At 52.8% G+C, this 24075-nt stretch overlaps 3 protein-coding genes across 5 annotated transcripts; 2 read left to right on the top strand and 1 right to left on the bottom strand.

Annotated features, from left to right (window-relative positions):
* Window positions 1-367: 367 nt before the first annotated feature.
* IFI35 (interferon induced protein 35) lies at window positions 368-10718 on the top strand. Of its 2 annotated transcripts, none has more exons than XM_004282851.3 (7): window positions 368-550; window positions 8861-8950; window positions 9315-9462; window positions 9533-9639; window positions 9741-9927; window positions 10023-10129; window positions 10366-10718. In XM_004282851.3, exons 1-7 carry the CDS (start codon window positions 545-547, stop codon window positions 10555-10557), a joined length of 837 nt encoding a protein of 278 aa, XP_004282899.1. In that variant the 5' UTR covers window positions 368-544; the 3' UTR covers window positions 10558-10718. The 2 variants fall into 2 exon arrangements, with proteins under 2 accessions (XP_004282899.1, XP_033266945.1); XM_033411054.2 differs by lacking the exon at window positions 368-550 and adding an exon at window positions 1197-1325.
* Window positions 10719-10870: 152 nt separating this feature from the next.
* On the bottom strand, window positions 10871-17777 carry VAT1 (vesicle amine transport 1). The gene is made up of 6 exons (XM_004282852.4): window positions 17284-17777; window positions 14122-14329; window positions 13549-13719; window positions 13355-13444; window positions 12555-12796; window positions 10871-12397 (listed from the first exon to the last, which is right to left on the bottom strand). Exons 1-6 carry the CDS (start codon window positions 17692-17694, stop codon window positions 12314-12316), a joined length of 1206 nt encoding a protein of 401 aa, XP_004282900.1. The 5' UTR covers window positions 17695-17777; the 3' UTR covers window positions 10871-12313.
* Window positions 17778-19771: 1994 nt separating this feature from the next.
* Window positions 19772-23355, top strand: RND2 (Rho family GTPase 2). Of its 2 annotated transcripts, XM_004282853.4 has the most exons (5): window positions 19772-20023; window positions 20502-20589; window positions 21404-21513; window positions 22190-22324; window positions 22533-23355. In XM_004282853.4, the coding sequence occupies exons 1-5, from the start codon at window positions 19922-19924 to the stop codon at window positions 22797-22799; spliced, it is 702 nt and encodes a 233-aa protein (XP_004282901.1). In that variant the 5' UTR covers window positions 19772-19921; the 3' UTR covers window positions 22800-23355. The 2 variants fall into 2 exon arrangements, with proteins under 2 accessions (XP_004282901.1, XP_033266946.1); XM_033411055.2 differs by lacking the exon at window positions 22190-22324 and having other exon boundaries at window positions 19864-20023.
* The last annotated feature ends 720 nt before the right edge of the window (window positions 23356-24075 follow it).

Here is a 24075-nt window from a genome sequence, read left to right as displayed (position 1 = left end):
GAAGTTTGAGTTAATTCATGGGAAGCAGAATTGGTATTGAGCACATAACAGCTCTCAAGTGCTGGCTGTTGCTACAGCTTCGTCAACTTGATGGGGCTTTATCTGTCCTGGTTGCATTTCTCATTCAGTTATTAACATCTGCATGTTCTGGGCAACATTCTAAGCTCTTGGGAAATAGCCATTAACAAAGCAGACAAAATTCTACCAATAGGCCTGTGCTGGGATTGCTAGGTTAGGAATGAATGGCTGATTGGGGCCAGCATTCAGTTTGTAGTTGCTTGTGGGGTAACTTCCCCTGAGGCCTCACAGCTGGGGGAAGTTCGAAGACCAGGAAGCCACCCAGGGGTGGAGTACGGAAGGGCAGGGACTTTACTGAAATGAAAGTGAAAGCAAAGAACCTGCGTAAGAACCATAAGAAGTGTCTTTCAGGCTCTGCTGGGGAGACCAAAACTCCTCAAAGTGCAAGCAAGACTTCAGTCGCGTTGGACCCTGCCAGTTTGTGCCAGCTCTGAAGCTTCAGCCCTTGCTAACTGGACCTTAGACCATGATGGTGAGAGGAGGGTCTTGGGGGTCGGGGGAATCCAAGAGGAATGCTCCTCTTGGCCAGGAATCTACAGGTATCCCAGGGCCTGGCAGGCAACCCTCTCCCTACCCATCTCTTAGACCTGCTACAGGTCTGGGGAGTGACGGCTGGGATGACCTCTCTGCAAGGGAGTTGGTCCCCTAATCCACTGCCTCAGAGACAGTTCTATAACCTGCATCTCGGGATCGTGAATTCCTTGTGTGGATGTGCATTTTTCTGGAGAAAGAATCCATTGTTTTCATTAGATACTCAAAGGGTTCTGTGACCCCAAAAAGTTTAAGAATTGCTCCAACCTTTATCTCCTGAGATCTTCCTCAACAAGTTCCTCCCCTCCTTATATTTCCATCTAAATGTCACCTTGACCTCTTTTCAGGGCAAGGGGAAGAAGTGTTACCCTGTCTGCTGTGGTCTCCGCTTTCCCAACCCCTGATCGCCCCTGCTCGTGCTAGACTAAGCCCTCTGCAGGCTGGTCCTCTGTCTCAGCCTGTTCACCCTTGATCCTCGGTGCCCAGCACAGTGCCTGGCATGCAGTAGGTGCTCAATAAACAGCTGTTGAGTGAATGAATCTCATTTCCCTAGTTTCTTCAGTCTTTCTCCCTGATACTACCCCGTCTGTTACAAATATATAGGTCTCTTGCTTGGAAATTTTTCATTTGCCCCTCAAATGTTGAAGGAAGACACAGGCTCTAGAGGCCAGCCTGCCTGGTTCCAAATCCTGGTTCCTCCAATTGTGTGGCCCTGGGTAAGTTATTAGCCTCTCTAAAGTTTACAGTCTAAGCCCCATTTCCTTATCTATTTGGTGGGAATGATGGTAACACTTCCACACAAGAATAGCTACCTGCCACAATTAAACTAAACAATCCCTAAAATACACAGTAAAAACTGAGCACGCTGCTTGGCACATACTGAGTGCTCAATACATGTTCATTATTGTTAACATTGCCAGTTCCCCAGTTCAGCCACCCCTCACTCCTCCCACTCTGGTAAAAGTGCTCTCTTAAAGGGCCTTTACATATTAGAAAGGAAAGAAGGAAGGTGGATTCAGGAAACTGTATTTTTTTAATATAAATTTATTTAATTTATTTATTTTTGGCTGTGTTGGGTCTTCGTTGCTGTGCGCGGGCTTTCTCCAGCTGCGGCGAGCAGGGGCCACTCTTCGTTGCGGTGCGCGGGCCTCTCATTGCGGTGGCCTCTCTTGTTGCGGAGCACGGGCTCTAGGCACGTGGGCTTCAGTAGTTGTGGCATGTGGGCTCAGTATTTGTGGCTCATGGGCTCCAGAGTGCAGGCCCAGTAGTTCTGGCGCACGGGCCCAATTGCTCCGTGGCACGTGGGATCCTCCCGGACCAGGGCTTGAACCCGTGTCCCCTGCATTGGCAGGCAGACTCCTAACCACTGCGCCACCAGGGAAGCCCAGGAAACTGTATTTTTAAAAAATCACCCTAAATTCATTATTGAGAGACAGAGTCTATTAATGACATTGTGATGTCTATCTTCCCAGAATTTTTATGCATTGATAAATATCCTCATGAATTAAAACATTTTAAATCATCAGAATAGGGAATGTACAGGCAGCTTTATATTTTGCTTATTGTGAGCATTTTTTCATGTTAAATGTTCTTTATTACTGTCTTTTAATTGCTAAATATTTTATATTTAGCTGTTTCTTGTTGGACATGTAGATTTCTTTTTTTTTTCCATTGTAAACAAGGCTACTGTAATCATTCTTGTACGTGAACTGACCATCTCCTTATGATAAGCAGGACTGTTTTTTGTTGCTCAATCTCAGCAGTCATTCTCATGCCTCCTGGCAGAAGGCTTGTTAGCAGCACTGGGCACAGCTGCGGGCTCCTCTGCCTTAAACGTGTTGTTCTTCATGCCTGCTCTCCCTCAGGTTTCACTAGCCCCTCCTCTGCATTCTCCTTGGCTGGTTCTTCCTTGTTCCCCTGATCTCTTAGTGTTGGTTGCCCCAGAAATCAGCCCTTGGACCTCTACATATTGATCTCATTTAATTTTGTGACTTTAAGTGTCTCTGCTTGGATAATTTTCAAATTTATACTCATGGCCTGGACCCCTTCCCTGGATGCCACATCATAGAGGCAACCACCACTCTACATCTCTACTGGGATGTCAGATAAGCACTTCATCCCTAATATGTTCAAAGTAAACCCCAATCTCTTCCATCCAACGTATTTCCCATCTCGGCAAATGGCTCTCCTTCCCCTCAGTTGCTCAAGCCTAACAGCTTAGTGTCATCACAGACTCGTCTCTCTTCCACATCCTACTTCCAATCCATCAGCAACTTGAATCAATCTAAACTCTTTTTTTTTTTTGTGGCACGCTTGCGTGGCTTGCTGGATCCTAGTTCCCCAGCCAGGGTTTGAACCCGTGTCCCCTGGAGTGGAAGTGTGGAGTCCTAACCACTGGACAGCCAGGGAATTCCCTCAATCAATCTAAACTCTTGACTACGCCTCACCACCTCCACTGCTACCACCTGATCCAGGCCATCAGCGTTGCTCACATGGACACTGTCATGGCCTCCTTAGTAGTCTCCCTGTTAGTGCCCTTTCCCCACATCAGTCTGTTCACACAACAGCCAAGTTATCCTGTTAGCATTTAAGCCTGCCTGCAGCCTCCCACCTCACTTTATGTGAAAGGCCCTTCATGGCCCCACTCTGTTTTCTCTGTGACTTTATCTCCCACCACTCCCCCCTCACTCGCTCTGCTCCAGCCACATTGGTCTCCTTGATGTTCCTCAAATACATACAACAAACTCCCACCTCAGGGCCTTTGCACTTGCCGCTCCCTCTGCATAAAACTTTCCCCCACATACACACACGGCTGACTCCTTTATCTCCTTCAAGTATATGATCAAATATCTCAGCGAGGCCTACTCTGATCACCCCAGTTAAAACTGTACTCCAACATTCTCTGTCCTCCCTTCGCTGTTTTTGTCCATAACACTTATCACTAACATACTGCAGATTTTACTTATTTATTGTGTTTATTATCTGGCTCATCCCCTAAAATGTAAACTCCACAGGGAAGTTTTGTCTGTTTGGTTCACTACTGTGTCCCCAGAGCCTAGAACAGGGCCCGACACGTGGTAGATGCCTGGTAGCTGATCGTTGCATGAGTGAATAAGGAAGCAAATGAGGGAGGGGACTTCCTGTAGCCCTCCTTTTCTTTTGCCTCTGTTTCATCACTCCTCTTCCTTTGTGTCTATGATGCTACCTAATCCTGGCCCTGACCATGCCTTCTTTTTCTTTTCTTTTTTAACATTTATTTATTTATTTTGGCTGCACCGGGTCTTAGTTGCGGCACATGGGATCTTCGTTGCGGCATGCGGACTCTTAATTGTGGCATGTGAACTCTTAGTTGTGGCATGCATGTGGGATCTAGTTCCCTGACCAGGGATCGAACCCAGGCCCCCTGCCTGGAACACGGAGTCTTACCCACTGGACCACCAGGGAAGTCCCCATGCCTTCTTTTTCTTCTCTGCATTCCTTTATCTTTCCTGACCCCTGACTAGGTATCTTCAAAGATCACATTTTTAAGGGCTCTGTCCCTGAATGAGTTCTTCCATCCTCTTGGCTTCTACTATTACCACATACTGTTCTAACCCAGAGTCCAAGCCACCAAGTCCTGTCCCTGACACTCTGTGTCTTCAACAGCCTTGGGTTTGACTTACTTTGGCCCATTAGGGCCAAAGTTTTTTTGTTTGTTTGGTTTTGTTTTTTGTGGGTTTTTTTGTTTTGTTTCTGGCCACACCACGTGGCTTCCAGGATCTCAGTTCCCCGACCACGGATTGAACCCAGCCCACAGCAGTGAAAGCCTGGAATCCTAACCACCAGGCCATCAGGGAACTCCCACCATTAGTTAACCTTGATGAACCTCAGGTTCCTCAACTATCAAACGGGGATTATTAAAATACAAAACATTTAACATAGCACTCATCATATGCCGGGAACTACTTTTCCAAATAAAATTATACATAGGTAGAAATTGCTATTCCCACTTTACAGATGAAGAAACCAAGGCACAGAGAGTTAAATAACTTGCCCATTGTCTTGGCAGTAGTAAGAGGAGCTGAATGTAAGCCCCGGAGTTTTGGCCCCAGAACTTGTGCTCTTAACTGCTATATTACACTGCCTCTCAGTACTGCTATGATGAACACAGATAGCATGAGATTTTATCTTAGGGGTTGTTAGGTTCTAAACTTGGCAAGTAAGGCAGAAGAATGCATGTAGTCAAATGAACCTCAAATCATTAACTCACCCCTAAGTATCCAGAATTTACAGTCTCTCAATGAGCTCAGTGTAAAATGGATCCGTTTTCTTTTTTCAGTTGAGTACCAGGTGGATACTGGCTTGCATTTAGAGACCAAGTTATCATGTTAGTTAAGTAAATAAATAGCATGTATAGTTGAATTCAAGTAAGTGACTACAATCAGCCTGTGTTGTCCTTAAGAAGTCTGTGATAGAGAAGTTTCAGTTGGGAGTTGGAGACAGGAGGCAGTTTTGTGATACTTAAATGGGATGGAGTCCAACTGTGCCGATCACTTAGCAGGTCCCCAGTAACTACTGGCTCTCTTCCCTTGCCTGCTGGGTCAATGACATTATACCAAATCCTTGGACACCCAAGTCTGCAACCTCAGTGTTGCATCGCCTCTCCAGTCTGTCCCCTCTGTCGCTTTAATACAGCATCCGGAGTCTGGCAGCTTTTCCTCTTGAGATGTACTCATCTGTGTGTGCTCCTTGTGCCCAGTGCCAGAGGTTCAGGTCAGCTCCTGTCACGTCTGTGAGAATTAGAGCCACAGATCTGGGCTTGTTCTCCCCACTCCCCAGTTCCTGCTGCTCCAGTTCATCCTGCCATCACTGCCAGCTTTTTTTTTTTTTTTTAAGTATAGTTGATTTACAATGTTATGTTAGTTTCAGGTGTACAGCAAAGTGATCCAGTTATACATATATGTATTCTTTTTCAGATTCTTTTCCATTATAGGTTATTGCAAGATATTGAATATAGTTCCCTGTGCTATATACAGTAGGTCCTTGTTTATCTATTTTATACATAATAGTGTGCATCTGCTAATCCCAGACTCCTAATTTATCCCTCCTTCACCCCTTTTCCCCTTTGGTAACCATAAGTTTGTTTCCTATGTCTGTGAGTCTGTTTTTGTTTTATAAATAAATTAATCTGTGTCATTTTTTTTAGATTTCACATATAAGTGGTATCATATGGTATTTGTCTTTCTTGACTTACTTCATTTAGTATGGTAATCTCTAGGTCCATCCGTTGCTGTAAATGGCATTATTTCAGTCTTTTTTATGGCTGAGTAATATTCCTCTGTGTGTGTGTGTGTGTGTGTGTGTACACACACATACATATATATAACACCTTTATTCATCTGTTGATGAACAGTTAACTTGCTTCCATGTCTTGGCTATCATAAATAGTGCTGCTATGAACATTGGGGTGCATGTGTTGTTTTGAATTAGGGTTTTCATCTTTTCCGGATATATGCCCAGGAGCAGGATTGCTGGATCATATGGCAACTCTATTTTTAGTTTTTTAAAGAGCCTCCATACTGTACTCCATTGTGGCTGCACCAATTTACATTCCCACCAACAGTGTAGGAGAGTTCCCTTTTCTCCACACCCTCTCCAGCCTTTATTATTTATAGACTTTTTTTTTTTTGTGTGTGGTATGCGGGCCTCTCACTGTTGTGGCCTCTCCCGTTGTGGAGCACAGGCTCCTGACGCGCAGGCTCAGCGGCCATGGCTCACGGGCCCAGCCGCTCTGCGGCACGTGGGATCTTCCCAGACCGGGGCACGAACCCGTGTCCCCTGCATCGGCAGGCGGACCCTCAACCACTTGCGCCACCCGGGAAGCCCCTATTTATAGACTTTTTAAGGATGGCCATTCTGACTGGTGTGAGGTGATACTTCATTGTAGTATTCATTTGCATTTTTCTAATAATTAGCAATATTGAGCATCTTTTCATGTGCCTGTTGGCCACCTGTATGTCTTCTTTGAAGAAATATCTATTTAGGTCTTCTGTCCATTTTTTGATGACCGGATTGCGCTCTTTTCAACACTGTGTCCATCACCTCACTCCCCCTTTCAGAAATCTTCACCAGTTCCCCATTTTCCCACTGATAAACTCTCTGGCCTGAATTGTTTTGTTTGTTTGTTTGTTTTTCCTTGTATCCATTCACCAGTGGATGGACGTTTTTGAATGTTTTTTTTAAACTGTAATTATGAAGCTTTTAAAACTAAATTTACTTATTTATTTATTTAAAGCTATTTATTAAATAGCATTGCCAATTACTAGATTTTCAAACAATATGTATAATTAGATCAAGATTTAAAGCAGAAGTAAAAAGAGGATGGATTAAAGACTGAATCCAACTTTTATTTTTCATATTTATTTAAAATCAAGCCATCTGGGCTTCCCTGGTGGCGCAGTGGTTGAGAGTCCGCCTGCCGATGCAGGGGACACGGGTTCGTGGCCCGGTCCGGGAAGATCCCACATGCCGCGGAGCAGCTGGGCCTGTGAGCCATGGCCGCTGAGCCTGCGCATCCAGAGCCTGTGCTCCGCAACGGGAGAGGCCACAACAGTGAGAGGCCCGCGTACCGCAAAAAAATAAAATAAAATAAAGCCATCTTTTTCAAATAAAAATCCAGATTTCTGGTTTCCCTTAGAAATGGGAAGATATAGGATACTGAGACCACATTCCATGTGAAAAAATTTGGCTAGAGCCGAGAAGGGGTTGCCACTTTAGTTGGGACATGCTGTCTGCAGGATGTAAGAGTCCCCACCTCTCCATATCACACTGCACCTGCTCCCCTGACTCATTGATGTCATGTAACTGACCCTGAAAGTCACTGATTATTTCTCACTACTCATTAATTGGCATTATTTGGTTAAGCCCTAGTTTTCTTCTGCTTAAAATAGAGTGAACTCACATTGAATTATTCAACGCCCACTGTAATATGTTCCCGTTCTGTCATTCGTTCACTTCATTCATTCACTCACTTCATTCATTCATTCAACACGGGTTTACTGAATGCCTGTTTTGTGCCAGGGACTCTGCTGAACACTTGGGACACAGAGATGGCCAGGACAGAGTCCCGTCCTCCCCAGTGAGCTCACACTTCCCTGAGCTGACCTTATTTATCAGGCTTCCAACCACAGGGTGAGCTCTCCATCCCACAAACAAAGGTGCATTTATTCCCATCCCTGGTGTCACTCCCCTGCCCATTTGTCAGCTTTCTCTGGATCTGCTCCAAATCATACCCAGCCTGAAAGGCTGCTTGGTACAGCAGAAAGGGTGGCAGTCATGGGACAAGCTGGGAGATGTGGGGTAAATTACTCCCCTACTCTGAGTTTGATTTCTTCACTGTAAAGCAGAGACTAAGAGTCGAGAGTCAGACTGCCTAGGGCCAGATGACTTCAGGTAAGTCACTTGATCTCTCTGAGCTACTGTTGCCTCATCAGCAAAATAAGAAGAGGGTGTTTATTTCATAAGGTTGTTGCAAGACATGAGTGGTATAATCCATATAAAGGGCTTAGCACATGTTAGCTGATAGTCTTATGACATCTTGCAGCTGTAAGCTCCTACTACTCCTCGAGGCCTCCCTAGTTGTGTTAACCCCTTTGGGACGGTCCCTCCTCCAAATTCCCGCTGTCCTCCACCATCAGTCGTGTGATTGTGCACTGTCTTGAGTACTGTTTGTTTGTCTGTTTGAAATATTTATTTATTTATTTTGGCTGTGCTGGGTCTTAGTTGCAGCATGCAGGATCTTCGTTGCGGCATACGGACTCTTAGTTGTGTCATGCGTGCGGGATCTAGTTCCCCGACCAGGGGTCGAACCCAGACAGGCTGCATTGGGAGTGCAGTCTTACCCACTGGACCACCAGGGAAGTCCCTTGAGTACCGTTTTATACGGGCCTAAGCGCTGGACCCTTTTCTTCCACTGCCTGTGTCGTGCCCAGTACCTCATAGCAGGAGCTCAATCAGTGTTTGTTAAACTCTGGGTCTCCAGGAATGACCCAGCCGTGGCTGCTGCAAAGGCTCCTGCCTTTCAGAGCAGCTGCGATGGGGGCAGCCAGGCTGGGCCAGGACAAGCCCAGGGCAAGGTAAAGGGGTTGGGCTGTTCTCGGGCTGAGCACCAACTCTGCTCCTGGAGTGTCCAGAATAGCGGCCCCCTTTCCCTGGGTCATTCATTCTCTGGAAAGGCAGGTGGATGTCTGGTTGTTCCCCTCTGCTCCAATAGACCCTCCAAGCCCTTCAGGAGGAACAGGCCAAACTAAAGACCAGGCTACAGGAGCTGAAAAGGAAGCTCAGGGACAACCCCCAAGACAAGGTAAGCTGGGAGGGGGTATGGCCTGGTAGAAAGAGCTGGGGAGGTCTTGGTTTCACTACTGCCTCTGCCATTTCCGTGCTGTGTGACCTCGAGTGTGTTACTTGAACTCTCTGAACCTGTCTGCTTCTCTGTAAAGTGGAGCTACCTACCTCACAGGCTTGTGTGAGGACAAACTAAGATTTTGTATGTAAAGTGCCAGTACATGCTTGGCCCACATTCATCCGCTTAGTTACCCAGCTCTTCTTTCAGTGTTCATCCCTGGCACTCAGCATCAGTGGCATGTAATTGAGGGTGCTTTCCTCCTGGGAGTGGGGCGCTCTCCCAACCCTGAAATCTGCATCAGCCTCTCCTCCCCCACCTCCAGATCCCATTCCCAGTGCCTGAGACCCCCCTGGTGTTCCGAGGAGACATTCAGCAGGGCAAGGAAACAACCAAGTCTGTGGTTTCTAACCTGCGGATCTGTTACCCTCTGCCTGGAGGCTCTGCTCTGGTCACCTTTGATGACCCCAATGGTGAGCTCCAGGAAACCTTGGGAGGGAGGCTGGGAGGCTTCCTAAGTACTGACCCTGCTCCCCCACCCAGTGGCCAAGCAGGTGCTGCAGAAGACGGAGCACACGATCGATGTGGAAGGGTTCCGACTGCGGGTGCAGGTCCAGCCCTTGGAGCTGCCCATGCTGACCACCATCCAGGTGACAGAATGGCAGGGCCCTGGGATCTGCACGGGGCCCCATGCACCTGGGCACAAGGGAGTGGGGTGTGCCTGGGATGACTCCCTCCTGCCTCCCCCTAGGTGTCCAGCCAGATGAATGAACAGAGAGTACTGGTCAGTGGGTTTCCTGCCGGGCTTAAGCTAAGTGAGGAGGAGCTGCTGGACAAGCTGGAGATCTTCTTTGGCAAGAGCAAGAACGGGGGTGGCGATGTGGAGACGCGGGAACTGCTGCAAGGCAGTGTCATGCTGGGCTTCGCTAAGGATACAGGTAAGGGCCTTGTCTGCGAGATGAGAGCAGAGGCACCAGGCCACAGGAGGGGGGAGCCCTTGATGCTGAAGGTCCCCCGCTCCCTGTCCCTGCAGTGGCCCAGCACCTGTGCCAGACGGGCCAGTTCACAGTGCCACTGGGTAAGCAGCAGTTCCCTCTGAGAGTCTCTCCCTACGTGAGTGGAAAGATCCAGAAGGCTGAGGTAAGTGGGAAGGTGGAAGATGGGGACTGGACCCGGTAACCTGTCTGCCTGCCAGAAACTTGCCCAAGGAAGGACCACAGCCCTGAAACCCCACTGACCTACCCGCTGCCAACCTCTCCAGGCCTCCTGCCCCCTCCCATACTCCCACGGTCGCCACCTGCCCCGACCTCTGCCCCGCCCCGACCCCCCAGCCCAACCTGCACGAGCCCTTGCCCAGCTCCTGGCTCCTTTTCCAGATCAGGTCCCTGCCAGTGCCCCACTCGGTGCTGGTGCTCAACATTCCCGATGTCCTGGATGGCCCGGAGTTACAAGACGTCCTGGAGATCCACTTCCAGAAGCCCACCCGTGGGGGTGGGGAGGTGGAAGCCGTGGCAGTCATGCCCCTGGGACAGCAGGGCCTGGCAGTCTTCACTGCCAAGTTGGGCTAGGAGCCTGCCCTGCTCATCACCCCCCGCCCCTCTGCCAAGGTTCTCAAACCAGGCTGGGGTTGGACGCATATACAGGAGAGAGAGATCATGCTGGTCAACGGCAGGAGGGACTATGAATTGTGAAACGCTGCCCCGAGAACAGTAAAAGCGCCTGCATTGCACGATCTTCTTCCTCATTTCATTTCAAGAAAGGAAACTCGATTAGGCCATGGAAGAAGGCTAGGGGGAGGGAGAAACCCTAGCCTTCCACTAGCAGCACTGGCCTTCCACAAGCTCCCCTTCCCGTCCACTATCAGAGGCAACATCCAGCACCCAGGGTTTGGCTTTTTATTGACACAAACACAAAGGCAGCTTCGGTAACCATAACGGGGTGGGTACACAAAAGTGAAAATCGCACTTCACACATTTAGGCCTCGTTCAGATGAAGAGGCTGAGCCCCTCCCCCCACCTCCCAATGGCAGTGGCTTGGGCAATCACCCGCCCTAATTCCAGATCCAAGGGCAGAGGGACTTACACCCCTAGCCCCGGGAAGTCCCCACTTTGGTTCCAGTGGCCCAGGTCCTAAACCTCCGCTTTGACCCCCTGTTCCATCTCCCCACCCCTGTAAACAAAGTTTGGGGCTGAGTCTGAAAAGCTGCCTCCCTGCTCTGAGGAGACAGTGGGCCTCCGTGACTACATGGGGAACGTGCTTCGATTTTTACTTTGGTCCCAGAACAAGAGGCAGATGGCATCGCCTCTCAGAGCTCTGGCTGGTAAGTGGCACACTTAGCTGCAAGGCTGAAAAAGCTTCCCCGCCTCTTCCGCCTCAACCACCATAGAGAAATGACAGCCCCAGAAGACAGGACATGGCACAGGCCCCCGGAGGCTAGGGGCTGGCCCCCCACACACTGGCACACACACAGATTTTTGGCAGTGCTATGGGACTGGGGAGCAGCGAAACCCCAGCTCCAGCAGAACAAGGAAGGCACTGGGGAGGACGGGGGCAGGAGGTGTGAGGCAGGGACCCCTACACACACAAGCAAGCTTTCCATTGCTAAGGCACTGAGAACAAATCCAGAGAACTCAGTGAAGAGGAGGGGGCTCCGTGTCCCTCCCATAGAGTGGTGACCTAGGGCAGCAGGTCTGACTCCCGCCCCTGCTGGAAGGGGCACCCCTGCTGGAGAGTGGCAGAACCCCTGGAGGTGGGAGAAGCCGATTGTGCTCGAGAAATTGGGGACAAGAGGACGAGGCCTTACAACAAGGTGGGCGCTGGCTGGCCCGGGTTGAAGGGACACTAGGGCAACACAGGGACATGCTGGACTCACACAGATTGGCCCCATATCCTGAGCTGGCATTTCGATTCTTTGGGGAGGTGTGGGGCGGGGGCAGGAGGGCAGACGAGGCGGAGGCGGAAGCACAGGGAACAAGACGGGAAGGGATTGGCTAACCTTGGCACAAAAGCAGCACAGCGAGGCCCGGGGAAAGGGTGGGGGCAGGAAGTGGCCGGCCTCTCTCTGACCCTCCCTGTCCCCTTGGCAGGGCCCAGACATCCAAGTGGTCACTTCCCAACCTCTTCAGAGGGCAGGAAGCGGGGAGGGGGAAGCCCTGACTAAAGAGGAAGAACAGGACAGGGGAGAGGACATCACCGCAGAGACCTTGGGGGGAAAGAGGGCAGCGCATTGTGATAGAGGATGAACCGCGAGGGTCTGGTGGCCAACAGCACATGGCTTCCCAGCTTCTCTCTTCCCCGGGCCCTGAGGGTCTCCCAGCCCCCTGCCTAGTTCTCCTTCTCCGGCCCAGGCACCAGGAGGACTTTGCCCACGTTCCTCTTCTCCTGCATCTGCCTCATGGCATCCGCCACCTGGAGAGGAAGACAAGACTCTGCTCCCAGCGCCATTCGGCCCATCCAGGGAGCTGGCCTAAAGGAGTCAGCCCTCCTTCTCCCACGACTCCTCCCCTAGGGACCCCAGCCTTCACGGCTCCTATCCAGGCCCTCCCTGCAGGGCCATCACACTCACCTTCTCGAAGGGCCACACGGAGTCGATGTGGGGTTTGATGTGGCCCTGGTTGTACAGAGCCACGAGGCGGGCCACCACACCGCTGACCAGCTCCGTCTCGCCCTCCAGGTAGCCCAGGTGGAAGCCACACACGGCTCGGTTGGCCGGCAGCAGCTGCAGAGCTGTCACACTGAACTGATTCCACCATGTGCGCGCCACGGCCATCAGGTTCCGCTTGGGGCCCGTTAGCAAGTTGGCCATTCCTGAGGGACGAGGAGACACATCCTGTGAATCCAGGTGCCAGGCACATCCCTGTGTGCCTGGATCCAAGCTCATCTGCCCCCCGCGGGCCCCTTACAATTATCCATACCGGCACCCGGGAGTGACAGGAGCACCTCCCACCTGCTGGCTACCTGGCCCAGATGGACTCTAGCCGACTCAAAGATTGCTCTAAGCTTTATATACTTGTTTATTTTTGGTGTGAAGTAGTTTTTTAAATGGAAATGCAACTTGCCCAAGAAGCCCAGGAGGTAGGACAGAGGAAGGCAGACTGGTTGACACTGCATCAGGAATAATCCCCAAACAAGAACACAGAGAGAACACAGAACTTGCTATGACTCATGAATGAGAAGGCGAGTAGCTACACCCAGGAGGGAGCGATGTGAATGCAACATCCAGCACCAGGCTAACCGTGATGCTTCCCACAGAGCGCCGGAGTCTCTGTCCGTTCTGCATTCAAATGCCCCGGGCCCCTATATCCTACCCCTCAGACCCCACCCTGCTTCCCCTAACTCCCCCTCCAGCCCGGCCCACCAACTCACCATAAGTGACTACTTTGCCCATGGGTTTGAGGAGGTTGTAGCCCTTGGCCGTATCTGACCCGCCCAGAGGGTCCAGGACGATGTCCACTCCTGTCAGAAAGTAGGGGGCCCAGGAAGAGCATTAGGATTCACAGATCTGGAGACGCCCCTCCCTGTCCCATGCCATCCTAGCCCTTCCCACTCCCTGACCCCACCTTTGGGAGAGATCTTCTTGATCTCCTCTACGTAGTCAGTCGTGTGGTAGTCGATGGGGTGTGTGACTCCGCTCTCCTTCAGCACCTCATGCTTGCCGGCTGAGGCCGTTCCGAACACCATCACGTTCTCTACTGTACGGCACAGCTGCACGGCAGCCATACCCACACCCCCTAAAGCAAGACACTTTCATAAAGGGGGGATATAGAGTCGTCCAGCCACCACTCTCTATTCTCACCTCTCAAGGATCCAGCCCATCACCTTCATTTTGCCTGGGCTCATCTTGAGGCTTTCTCTCCCATCATTCCATGTCTAATTTCCAAGATTGAGAATTGGGGGGAAGGTGGCTGGGAAGGAGGGGGTGCTGGGCAAGGGCACGTTGCTATGGGTAGCACACCAGGCTGGACCTGGTGGCTGAATGCTACCACGGCAACAACACTGCAGAGGCCTCTGGGCACCATAGGCCGAGGCAGCTAGTGTTGCCATGACAACAGTCCAGACAAGCAGCAGGGAAGAGGCCCGGAAGGAGATCTGGGTGGGGTAAGGAAAAGGGATAAATGGAGGGTGCCTGTCACCTGCAGCCATGTGTACCAAGACGCTGTGGCCAGGCCGTAGGTTGCCAAAGTCAAAGAGGACCATGTAGGCTGTGATATAATTGACCAGCAACGCAGCAGCTTCTTCAAAGGTCATGGCCTCAGGCATTAGGAAGGTCTGGGCCGAAGGCACAGTCACCTCCTCCTGCCACATGCCTGACCGGATCAACACCATCACCCGGTCCCCGACCTTGAAAAATGGAAAAAGAAACTGATTCACTTTGCTGTACAGCAGAAACTAACACAACATTGTAGATCAACTATACTTTAATTAAAAAAATTAAAAAAAAGAATGGAAAAAGAGCATCATTCATTCACTCATTCATTCACCCACTGGTAATTTATGACCTTCTACTATGCACAAGGCCCTCTTCCTGGCAATGAAGTAATAGTACAAGCAGCAGCAGTACTCGTGGTAATGGTTATAATAATAACAATAGTAATAATAATATCATCAATAACAACTTATCTTTATTGACTGCTTATCAAGGCCAGGCCCTATTGTAAGTGCTCTACATATAAACGCTCAATCCTCACGTCAGCCCCCTGAGGAAGATACTATCCTTATCTCCATTTTACAGATCTTACACTTTATTATTGTGTAAGATCCCTGAATGCAAGAAGCTTACAGTTAGGGCAGCATGAAATATTGAAGAGACCAAACTGCTTAGGTTTAAAAAAAAAATGGGCTCCACTGTTTACTGACACTATGACCTTGGGCAAATAAAAATTATCTAACCTTTTTGAGCCCCAGTTTTCCTATCTGTAAAACAGGGCAGTTAATGAGGATTAAGTAGCAAAAAATCAGTGGTTTTTAGCCTAATGTCTGACACATAGTAAGAACTTCGTAGTGTTAGCTGATAATAAGGACAACAATGATGACAATATCAGAAGCAAGGAGGGGAGGTCACCAATCCATTAACTGAAGGAAGAGGGCCGTATGCTGTAAGGGCCAGACCAAAGTGCAGGTAAAGGCCTCTGAGCAGTTAGGGCTGTTACCTCAGGAGAAGGATCTGAGCCGCCACTGGGGGCTCAGAAAGAAGCTTCACCCAGAGACTGGGGGGAGGAGTGATGGCCAAGGAGAGCCACACAATCCCACCTACCAGGAAAAGGCATCCCCCCTCCCCTTCCCCATACCCTCAGCCACCTGCACAAGAGCCTCCTTGCAGGAGGGAAAGGGAGCAAAGGAAGCAGAACCTTCCCCTCCAGTTTAACAACTGGGGTCAAGGGGAGGATAGGGGAAAGGGGTCAGTCTCCAGAGGAAGGCCTCTCATGGTCCTCTGAAGAGCATGGAGAGGGAGGTGTGGGTGCTGTTCCAGGACAATCCGAGTCTGTCTTGGTCCCTGCCAGGAATGATGGGAATTCTGTACATTAACGAGACTTGGGATCCATGGGGCAGGGGGATGGGACTCCCACACATACCCTTTTTCATGTCCACACTCCATTGAGGAGGAGTACTGAGGGCAGAGTAGGACCCTTCTCTGCAAGCACTGGCCTGAGACGAGGTCTGAGCAATGGAAGCATCCCACCCCAGGACTCAGGACTAGTGGACTCAGAAATAACCCAGGAGAGCTGGGGAAAGTGTAGTGGTCAGTCCAGGTGGTGGCCAGTCGCAGATTTGGCCCAGAACAAGGTCCACTTACCCAGGCTAATGCTCACCCCTCAGCCCATTACAGGGCAGGCCCATGACCCTTCCCCAGCCCAGATATCAGGAGGGAGCGGGGGCTCTCCCCTCCGAATCCAGCCTCTTACATCATATTCTTACCCTGGACAGGATATCCTGTATTTACGAAGCGGAAAGTGTGGGGAGAAGAGGTTAGGTGGTTGGCCTTCAGCAGTAACATGAACTATTACTCCCCCAACCAAAAAAAAAAAAAAAAAAATTCTTCTTAGCACCTTCTTAGAGTAGGATTATTTAGAAGTCAGTGGAAAGGGTGGGGCCAGAGCTGATTCCACAGAGAAGCCCTTTAAGGAGGAAGAAGACGTATGCCTGTACAATAAATCCAAAAATTCCAGCTCTGAGCTCTGGGACCCGCAGGTCTGGCAAGAAGAAAGTCTGCATTTGATTAGTCTCTCTTGCAGGGGCCAGATTTGAAAAGAAACCCCTAAACAAATGACGTGCAAAGGCCTCACCCCAAGTCTCTCAAAAAGTTGACCATTTGAAACTCTCCGGTGCCTGGGGCTGTCGCCAAGATTAATGATAAACAAAAAGGAGTCACAGACCGGCAGAGCTGGGCCAACCTGCTCCCGGTGCCACACCCCCCTCCCCAGCCCAAATGGGCACCGGCCCGGTTTCTCAGTAGAGGGTCCTCTACGAGAAGACAGAGGTGGGTTCCGCCCAAAGTTCCCAAGGGCAGCCCGGGGTCGTGGTCCGCTGGCTGAGTCACCGGAGGAGGAGACAGTGCAGTCACGGGAGACAGAGAGCCCAAGACAAAGATCCAGACACCCAACCTCGCCCCCCACCCCACCCCACCCCGTCCCCACTCTCACCCCCACCCACCCCCGATCAGACTGGCAGTATAAGGCCGGTGCGCGGGAGGAAGGGGTGGCAGACTCCCTCTCCTCCATGATGGGCGTGCCTGTCTCTAAGGCCCTGCTCTGGGAGGGGCCGCCTCACACCCCCACAGACCACGGGGCTGCATGTGACTAGGGCTCTGGCACGGCCCTGAGCCCCCGCCCAACCCCGACTATATAGCTCTTCAGGCTCCCTCGCGGGAAAAAGGTACCGACCGTCACTCAGAGTCACTGACCACAATTACCCGCGGAGTGTTTAGTGGGCAGGGGTACAGGATAGGTTTCACGGGTGGTGGGAGGGGGCCTTAAAGGTCATTGTGCGCATGCGCATAGGCTCCTTATTGTTTCCCCACCCACCCAGCACCAGCACCGTTTCGGGGCGGCGGCCACAATTAAAATGTTTGGGGAGGGAGCAATTACTTCATCTCAACCTCCCACCCCCAAATATAAATCCAGTTTTCCAGGAGCCTCAGAGCACAGGCTCCTTTCCTACGTCTTCCATGCCCGTCTACCCGGGTTCGTGCCAGTTTTCCCCGGCTCTGCCACACCTATGGCGCCCGCCCACTCGTGCCCCACTGCCCCGTGGCCCGCGCAGCCTCTCCCTGCCCTGCCCTGCACTGGCCCGCTCACCTTGCGGTCGTTAACTCCCTCTCCCACAGCGATCACCACGCCCGCGCCCTCCATGCCTGGAGTGAGGGGCAGCGGCGGCAGCCGGTCGTACAGCCCCTGCCGGGCCATAAGGTCGGCGAAGTTGAGCCCGCAGGCCTTGACGCGCAGCGTCAGCTGGCCGGTCCCGGGGGCCGGGGGAGCGGCCGGCCGGGTCTGCAACTTCACCTTGTCGTAGCCACCGAAGCCGGTGAGCACCAGGCAGCGCAGCGGCGGCGGCGAAGGGGCGACGGGCCCCTCAGAGGCTGCGGGTGGCTGGGCGTCGCCGGCTGCCTCCTCCGCCTTCGGGAGCTGCGAAGAGGCATCTTCTCCAGCCTCTGCCTCGGCCACCGCCACCACGGTGGCCGCCTCGGCTACCTCTCTCTCGGCGGACATGGCTGGGACGCTCGACGTGCGCGCACAGCTGGACCGAGAGTGCACCGCTGGGGAAGGCGGGGCGCGAGTCAGGACTTGCTAAGGCTGCCGACTCGGAGCGGGCGGGGCGGGGCGCCGGGACGGGGGCGGGGCCTCGAGCGCGGACTTAAAGGGCCAGGGCCACCGTGCAGGTGCGGCGCGAGCGCGAGAAGTGGAGAGGAGGCGCTTATTGGGTACGGGCCCACGCGAGGTCCTTCTTGGGATCATGAAGACTGCGAGTTAATTTACTTATTTATTCATAATAATTAAGCTAAAAATATATTAAGGGACAGTCTGAAGGACGATCCCAAAACCTGAGCTTACATCAGATGTGGGGAGCCAGCCACCTGTGGAGCGGAACCCAACCGAGTTGTTCCTCAGGCTCTGACACGACCCATATGAGACCCATTCTTTGCTTGCAGTGGCAAACTTGGAGCAGGGTGACCGAGCCATCTGACTTTGTTAAAGCTCTGTACTTCAATTGTCCTTTCTGTAAAATGGTGATGGTGTTGCTTGCTCTAATTAATCTAATTAATCTTCGGATGCTGTGCTCATCTGCTTTGACATTAGCCGACCAGAAACACTGGACAGTGTCCTCAAGAAGGTGGGAGCCTAGGGAAGCAGGACGGCTAGACTGACGGGGACCAGAAAACACATGGGCCAGGAGGAGGGAATTACAGCTGAGCATGGCCATCAGGGAGAGTGTGTGTGAAGCTCTCACCCTCCCCAATCCCCCCCTGACTTCCTGGAAATCAGTCCTCAGAGCTGGATATGGCATCTGGGGGAGATGGGGGACAACAGGGAGGAGTACTCAAGGGACTTCTCGTCCACCCTCCCCATCTCCTTGGGTGTGGGAGCCCCAGATGGAGGGGATAGGAATGCTGCTGCTGGAGCTCAGGAAAGCCCTGTGGTCTCCTCTCCAGGCCCCTATCTCCATGAGAAAAGCCCATGGTGAATGGACGGAAGTCGGCTAAGGCAGCCCCAGTTCCCAGGGAGGGGAAGGGAGGGCGGGACTGGTCTGTTCCCAGGAGCAAATTTGGGAAAGGGGATGGCAGACCCTTCATGGCCACTGAGGTAGAAGCAGGGCCCCACCCCTGCCCTCTCCTCCCTTCCCTTCTCCCACACCCTTCCTGCTTTCAGCCCAAGCCCACCACTCTCACCTCCTTGCTTACTTACACGGGAGAGCCCAGAGAGGTGCATGGTAAAGATAAAATTAAATCGAGTATCCTCTATTTAAAGAAGCGCTTTTAAACGGTAAAAGATGCTATGCAAATGCAAAACAGAGGTTTGATTATTGTTAGACTCCGAATCAAGCCTGAAATCACTTTAGAGCTTGTCTCTGGCTCCAGAAGGGCTGTCACCCTGGGCAGTTCTATCTTCCTCTTCTTTGTCCCCGTCTCCGTCTCCCCGAAGCATCCACCAGAGGACGCAGCTTCCCCAAAACTTTCCACCCTGCGCTTGGCTGGAGAAACTCTGTCCTTGCTTCCCTGATCGCCCGAGCCCGCGGTTAAATCACCGCAGCCCCAGGCCAGGCCGTCCGTTGCCATGGTAACGGAAAGCCAGGGCGTCACCATTGTCCGGGTGGGTGTGTTGGAGTCCTTGCCTATACATCCCCAAGACTCCCTGCCGGGACTTTAGAGTGGGGGAGGGAGACCGAACCAAAAAGACGCCCTTTTTCCCCCTACCTTCTCGCGCCCCCTTCTGTTCAGAAAGTGGATGGCTTCCCCCGCGCGTGTCCGCACTAGCACACCGGCGTTCACGCGTGGTACGCAGAAGGCCCAAGCCTCGCGCTTGTGCAGCTCCCACCCTACCCCTCAGAACTTTCCCCGAACTCTGCCCCTCCCCCATCGCTAAGGAAGTCAACTCAGTCTAATAAACCGGTTCAGCACTTCCCAAACCCGCAGGGGCCCACTAGACCAAACCCGCGCGCTAGATAGAACCCTTCTCCTGAGCCCCCGTTTCCCCGGGGCTCCGCCCCGCTCCTCTGGGCCCCGCCCCCAGGCAGTGCGGGGCGGGAGGCGGGGCCGGGGGCGCGGCCGCCGGGCTGGGGGCGGGGCGCAGGGGGGGCCGAGGCCCCGGGCGGGGGCTCGGCGCGGGCCCGAGAGATGCCGGTGTCGGCGGCCCGAGCGGCTGCAGCTGCAGCGGCGGGGGAGGCGGCAGCGGAGCCCGGGAGGGGGGCTGCGCGGGGGGCCGGCGCGTAGCCGGGACTATGGAGGGGCAGAGCGGTCGCTGCAAGATCGTGGTGGTGGGGGACGCGGAGTGCGGCAAGACGGCGCTGCTGCAGGTGTTCGCCAAGGACGCCTACCCCGGGGTGAGGAACCGGCGTCTTGGGAGGGGGGCGCTGAGGCCGCGGGGGTGGGTGACTGGGGCCTGGGGGACGGACGGAAATGGGTGCTGGGGTAACCAGGGATCAGAGAGAGGGGCTTGGAGGACTGGGGAAAGCGTTGGGGTTTCTGAAAGGACTGCAGAGGTTTTGGGTGGGAGGCATTGGGGAGCAGGGTGAGATGAATGGGGTTTGGGAGAACCGGAGGATCCCGGAGGGGGCGCTAGGGGAATGTCGGGGGTCTTGGGCATTGGAGAGGGGAAGAACTAGGGCCTGAAAGGACCGGGAGGGGGTCCGGGAGCCTAGCAGAGATTCCGCTGAGGCAGCTGCTCCCGGGATCTCCCCTTTGCCCAACACCGGACCAACTTGTGTCCTCGGGCTGGGCTGCACGGGGTGTAGGAATGAGGAGGGCATTTGTCTGGGGTGAGCACTGGAGGATCTCATCTTGAGCCATTCGTGTCTGCAGAGTTATGTCCCCACTGTGTTTGAGAACTACACCGCGAGCTTTGAGATCGACAAGCGCCGCATTGAGCTCAACATGTGGGACACTTCAGGTAGCCAAGTCCCTCGGGGTCACCCTGACTTCCAAGGCCCCCACCCTGCTCCCTCCCTGGACTAGACCCTTAGGCTCCAGGTCAACCCAGCCCATCCATCCTATTCTAGGAGGAAGGAAAATTAATTTTCTGCTTAAAGCCAGGAAAACTAGGCAGAGCTTTCAGAGACACATAGAAACCTTGTCCTGAAGGAGAAAGCCCAGTATCCCATCCCCTCAGCTCGATTCTGCATACCTGGGAAAGTTGGGAAGGAATGGCTTTTATTTTGGAACATGTTTCTTAGGAGATAGGCCTGGGTTTAGGAAAGACATTTAGAATTTCTTTTGGGGGCAGGAAACTGCTTCTCTAGACTGAACTATAGAAATCTGAGATCAAGTCCCGGGAGGGTGGAAGGGCTCTGCCCCTGCCCCTTCCCCTACAAAAAGGGAGGAATTTTTTGTTTTGTTTTAAATTTTTACTTGGCTCCCCTGGAGAGCTTTAGAAAATGTCTGTCAAAGCCCAGAAGGCGCATGCAAAATTTTGTGAGAATGTTGAGAGATTTCATGAGCTTCTCAAAGACTCAGAAAAGATTAAGAATGATTACTTTTAGAGAACCCCCTAGGGAAGTGGAGAGCTGTTTTCTGCCATCTAACCTCCCCTCTGTCTACTCCCTTCCTTGGAGAAACACAGACTCCTTGATGGGTATTAATACCTGCTCTTTTCCATTCTCTGCTCAGAATCCCTTGACCAGGATTGCTAAGGTCTCCCATTCCCTTCCAGGCCTTCTGCACACTCAGGACCCTCGTCTGTCCCCTCCCTCCCTGTCTTCTCTCAGGTTCCTCTTACTACGATAATGTCCGGCCTCTGGCCTATCCTGATTCGGATGCTGTGCTCATCTGCTTCGACATTAGCCGACCAGAAACACTGGACAGTGTCCTCAAGAAGGTGGGAGCCTAGGGAAGCAGGACAGCTAGACTGAGGGGGACCAGAAAACACATGGGCCAGGAGGAGGGAATTACAGCTGAGCATGGCCGTCAGGGAGAGTGTGTGTGAAGCTCTCACCCTCCCCAATCCCCCCCTGACTTCCTGGAAATCAGTCCTCAGAGCTGGATATGGCATCTGGGGGAGATGGGGGACAACAGGGAGGAGTACTCAAGGGACTTCTCGTCCACCCTCCCCATCTCCTTGGGTGTGGGAGCCCCAGATGGAGGGGATAGGAATGCTGCTGCTGGAGCTCAGGAAAGCCCTGTGGTCTCCTCTCCAGGCCCCTATCTCCATGAGAAAAGCCCATGGTGAATGGACAGAAGTCGGCTAAGGCAGCCCCAGTTCCCAGGGAGGGGAAGGGAGGGCGGGACTGGTCTGTTCCCAGGAGCAAATTTGGGAAAGGGGATGGCAGACCATTCATGGCCACTAAGGTAGAAGCAGGGCCCCACCCCTGCCCTCTCCTCCCTTCCCTTCTCCCACACCCTTCCTGCTTTCAGCCCAAGCCCACCACTCTCACTTCCTTGCTTACTTACATGGGAGAGCCCAGAGAGGTGCATGGTTTCTGCATGCTGTGAGCAAGGATTCACCCTGTGCTGCCTTCTACCCCTGCATAACTCTGTTTTCTTCCTCCAAATAGTGGCAAGGGGAGACTCAGGAGTTTTGCCCCAATGCCAAGGTTGTGCTGGTTGGCTGTAAACTAGACATGCGGACCGACCTGGCCACACTGAGGGAGCTGTCCAAGCAGAGGCTTATCCCTGTTACACATGAACAGGTGGGACCCTTGATCTCTGACCTAGTCCCAGCCTAGACCTCTCACCTCTGCCCCTCTCAGCCTCTGATTTGAAAACACCCTATTTGGCTAATCCCTTGCCCTGGCCTCTGACCTGATCCCTTGACCACCCCCTGCCCTCAGCTTCCTTGCCCCTTGCTGAGCTGCAGGCTAAGCCCTGTAACTCTCTCCACTCACTCCATCCTTCCAGGGCACTGTGCTGGCCAAGCAGGTGGGGGCCGTGTCCTACGTGGAGTGCTCCTCCCGGTCCTCTGAGCGCAGCGTCAGAGATGTCTTCCACGTGGCCACAGTGGCCTCCCTCGGCCGGGGCCATAGGCAGCTGCGCCGTACTGACTCACGCCGGGGACTTCAGCGATCTACTCAGCTGGCAGGACGGCCGGACCGGGGAAACGGGAATGGGACCGGAAACGAGGGCGAGATACACAAGGATAGAGCCAAGAGCTGCAACCTCATGTGAAGGGCCCCGTGGGCAGACTGAGGAGGGAAGGTGTAGGCACAGTTGTCCCCCTGCTGGCCCCCAGCCTCCTGACCTCCTGACTCTGGCTGGGACTTTAGGGTGGGCGAGTGAGCAGTTCTCCTGGGCAGGGAAGCTGGAGGCAGAAGGGTACCGCCATTCCCCACATTCTCATTCAGCTCCTCTCCAAGGCAAGTTGAGGGAACTAGCAGAACAGGCATCTGGGCTGGGAGCTGGGATGGGGCCAGGGGGTTGGGGAAGCTGGCATCAAGCGGTGACCTTGGTTGAGTCTCAGTATATGAAGGGTGCCTTCCCTCCCCACCTTCAGTTCCCATATCCTGGTCCTGGCTTCCTTCCCCAAGGAAAGTGTCCATTCTCTGACCTTCCCTCTTCCTCTCCTCTCACTTCTACAGCTGTTCTCACTCATCCTAACCTCCAGGCAACATGCACTAAATTAAAAAGCAAGTTGAGAAGCCTTTCCCCCAATTTACCCACCAGTCTTAGCTCCCTCCCTCCCTTCCCCCAAGAGTCCCCAAATAAAGCCCATGTCCATGGAAAACGACTGTGGCTTTAGTTTTGTTGCTTTCTAAGAAAACAATCTACCAGTCTCTAGCAGCAGGAGGGAAAGTTAGACTTCAGTAAGAACTTCCCTGTCGATGCCCACAGACGGAGCAGAGGAAAAAGCTATGGGTTGGATCAGCAGTGTCCTTTTCGGAGCCAGAGGCGAGAGAGAGATATCTTGGGAATATTCATGTCAGTTAATGAGCCAGACGATCCTAAAGCCGTTAGGGGGTTTTAAAGTGGACTGATGTGCAATTCATTACTCAGCCCAACTGGGGCCCCTGCTAATGTGGGAAGGATCCGGCTGAAGTGGTCCAGGCCGCTTGCTCACCATGTCCAGCCCCAACGTGGAATCTGCTGGTGCCCTGGGAGCTGTGGGTATAGGGAGGGCACCAAAAGCCTCCACATCAGGGTGACCCTGTACAGAGTGGTTTCCCAAGGGAACAGTAGTTTGATTCTGGGGTCTCCTTGGAGGCTGGGGCAGGGGCTCTCTCCCTCTTTCCATCCTGAGCTCCTTGATGATTTTGGAGGGAGCACAAGATGTGAGTTGAGGGTCACACCTCCCCAACCCCCTACAGAAGGAAAGACGGTGGAGGGGCCGGCCAGAGCACTTGTTGTCTGGAAAGACAGTGCTGGTCTGTTTTCTCCGGAGTCTGGTTTCACATTGTCCTGTATTCCCTCCCTGGCTCTGATCCCACTGGCCTCTTTTCGGTGACAT

Source organism: Orcinus orca, chromosome 19, assembly GCF_937001465.1.
Source record: "Orcinus orca chromosome 19, mOrcOrc1.1, whole genome shotgun sequence".
In the NCBI taxonomy this organism is placed as follows: domain Eukaryota; kingdom Metazoa; phylum Chordata; class Mammalia; order Artiodactyla; family Delphinidae; genus Orcinus; species Orcinus orca.
The sequence above is the reverse complement of the archived record's forward strand: the minus strand, read 5'-3'. Positions and strand labels throughout refer to the sequence as shown.

Coding starts and splice junctions, on each gene's coding strand:
- IFI35 (XM_033411054.2), top strand. CDS start 1,248: ATGTTGAAGGAAGACACAGGCTCTAGAGGCCAGCCTGCCTGGTTCCAA. Junction 9,640..9,740: donor CCATGCTGACCACCATCCAG/GTGACAGAATGG, acceptor GCCTCCCCCTAG/GTGTCCAGCCAGATGAATGA. Junction 10,130..10,365: donor GAAAGATCCAGAAGGCTGAG/GTAAGTGGGAAG, acceptor CTCCTTTTCCAG/ATCAGGTCCCTGCCAGTGCC.
- VAT1 (XM_004282852.4), bottom strand. CDS start 17,694: ATGTCCGCCGAGAGAGAGGTAGCCGAGGCGGCCACCGTGGTGGCGGTG. Junction 13,445..13,548: donor CAAGAAGATCTCTCCCAAAG/GTGGGGTCAGGG, acceptor ACTTTCTGACAG/GAGTGGACATCGTCCTGGAC. Junction 12,797..13,354: donor GGGCAAAGTAGTCACTTATG/GTGAGTTGGTGG, acceptor CTCGTCCCTCAG/GAATGGCCAACTTGCTAACG.
- RND2 (XM_004282853.4), top strand. CDS start 19,922: ATGGAGGGGCAGAGCGGTCGCTGCAAGATCGTGGTGGTGGGGGACGCG. Junction 20,024..20,501: donor CCAAGGACGCCTACCCCGGG/GTGAGGAACCGG, acceptor TCGTGTCTGCAG/AGTTATGTCCCCACTGTGTT. Junction 21,514..22,189: donor TGGACAGTGTCCTCAAGAAG/GTGGGAGCCTAG, acceptor TCCTCCAAATAG/TGGCAAGGGGAGACTCAGGA.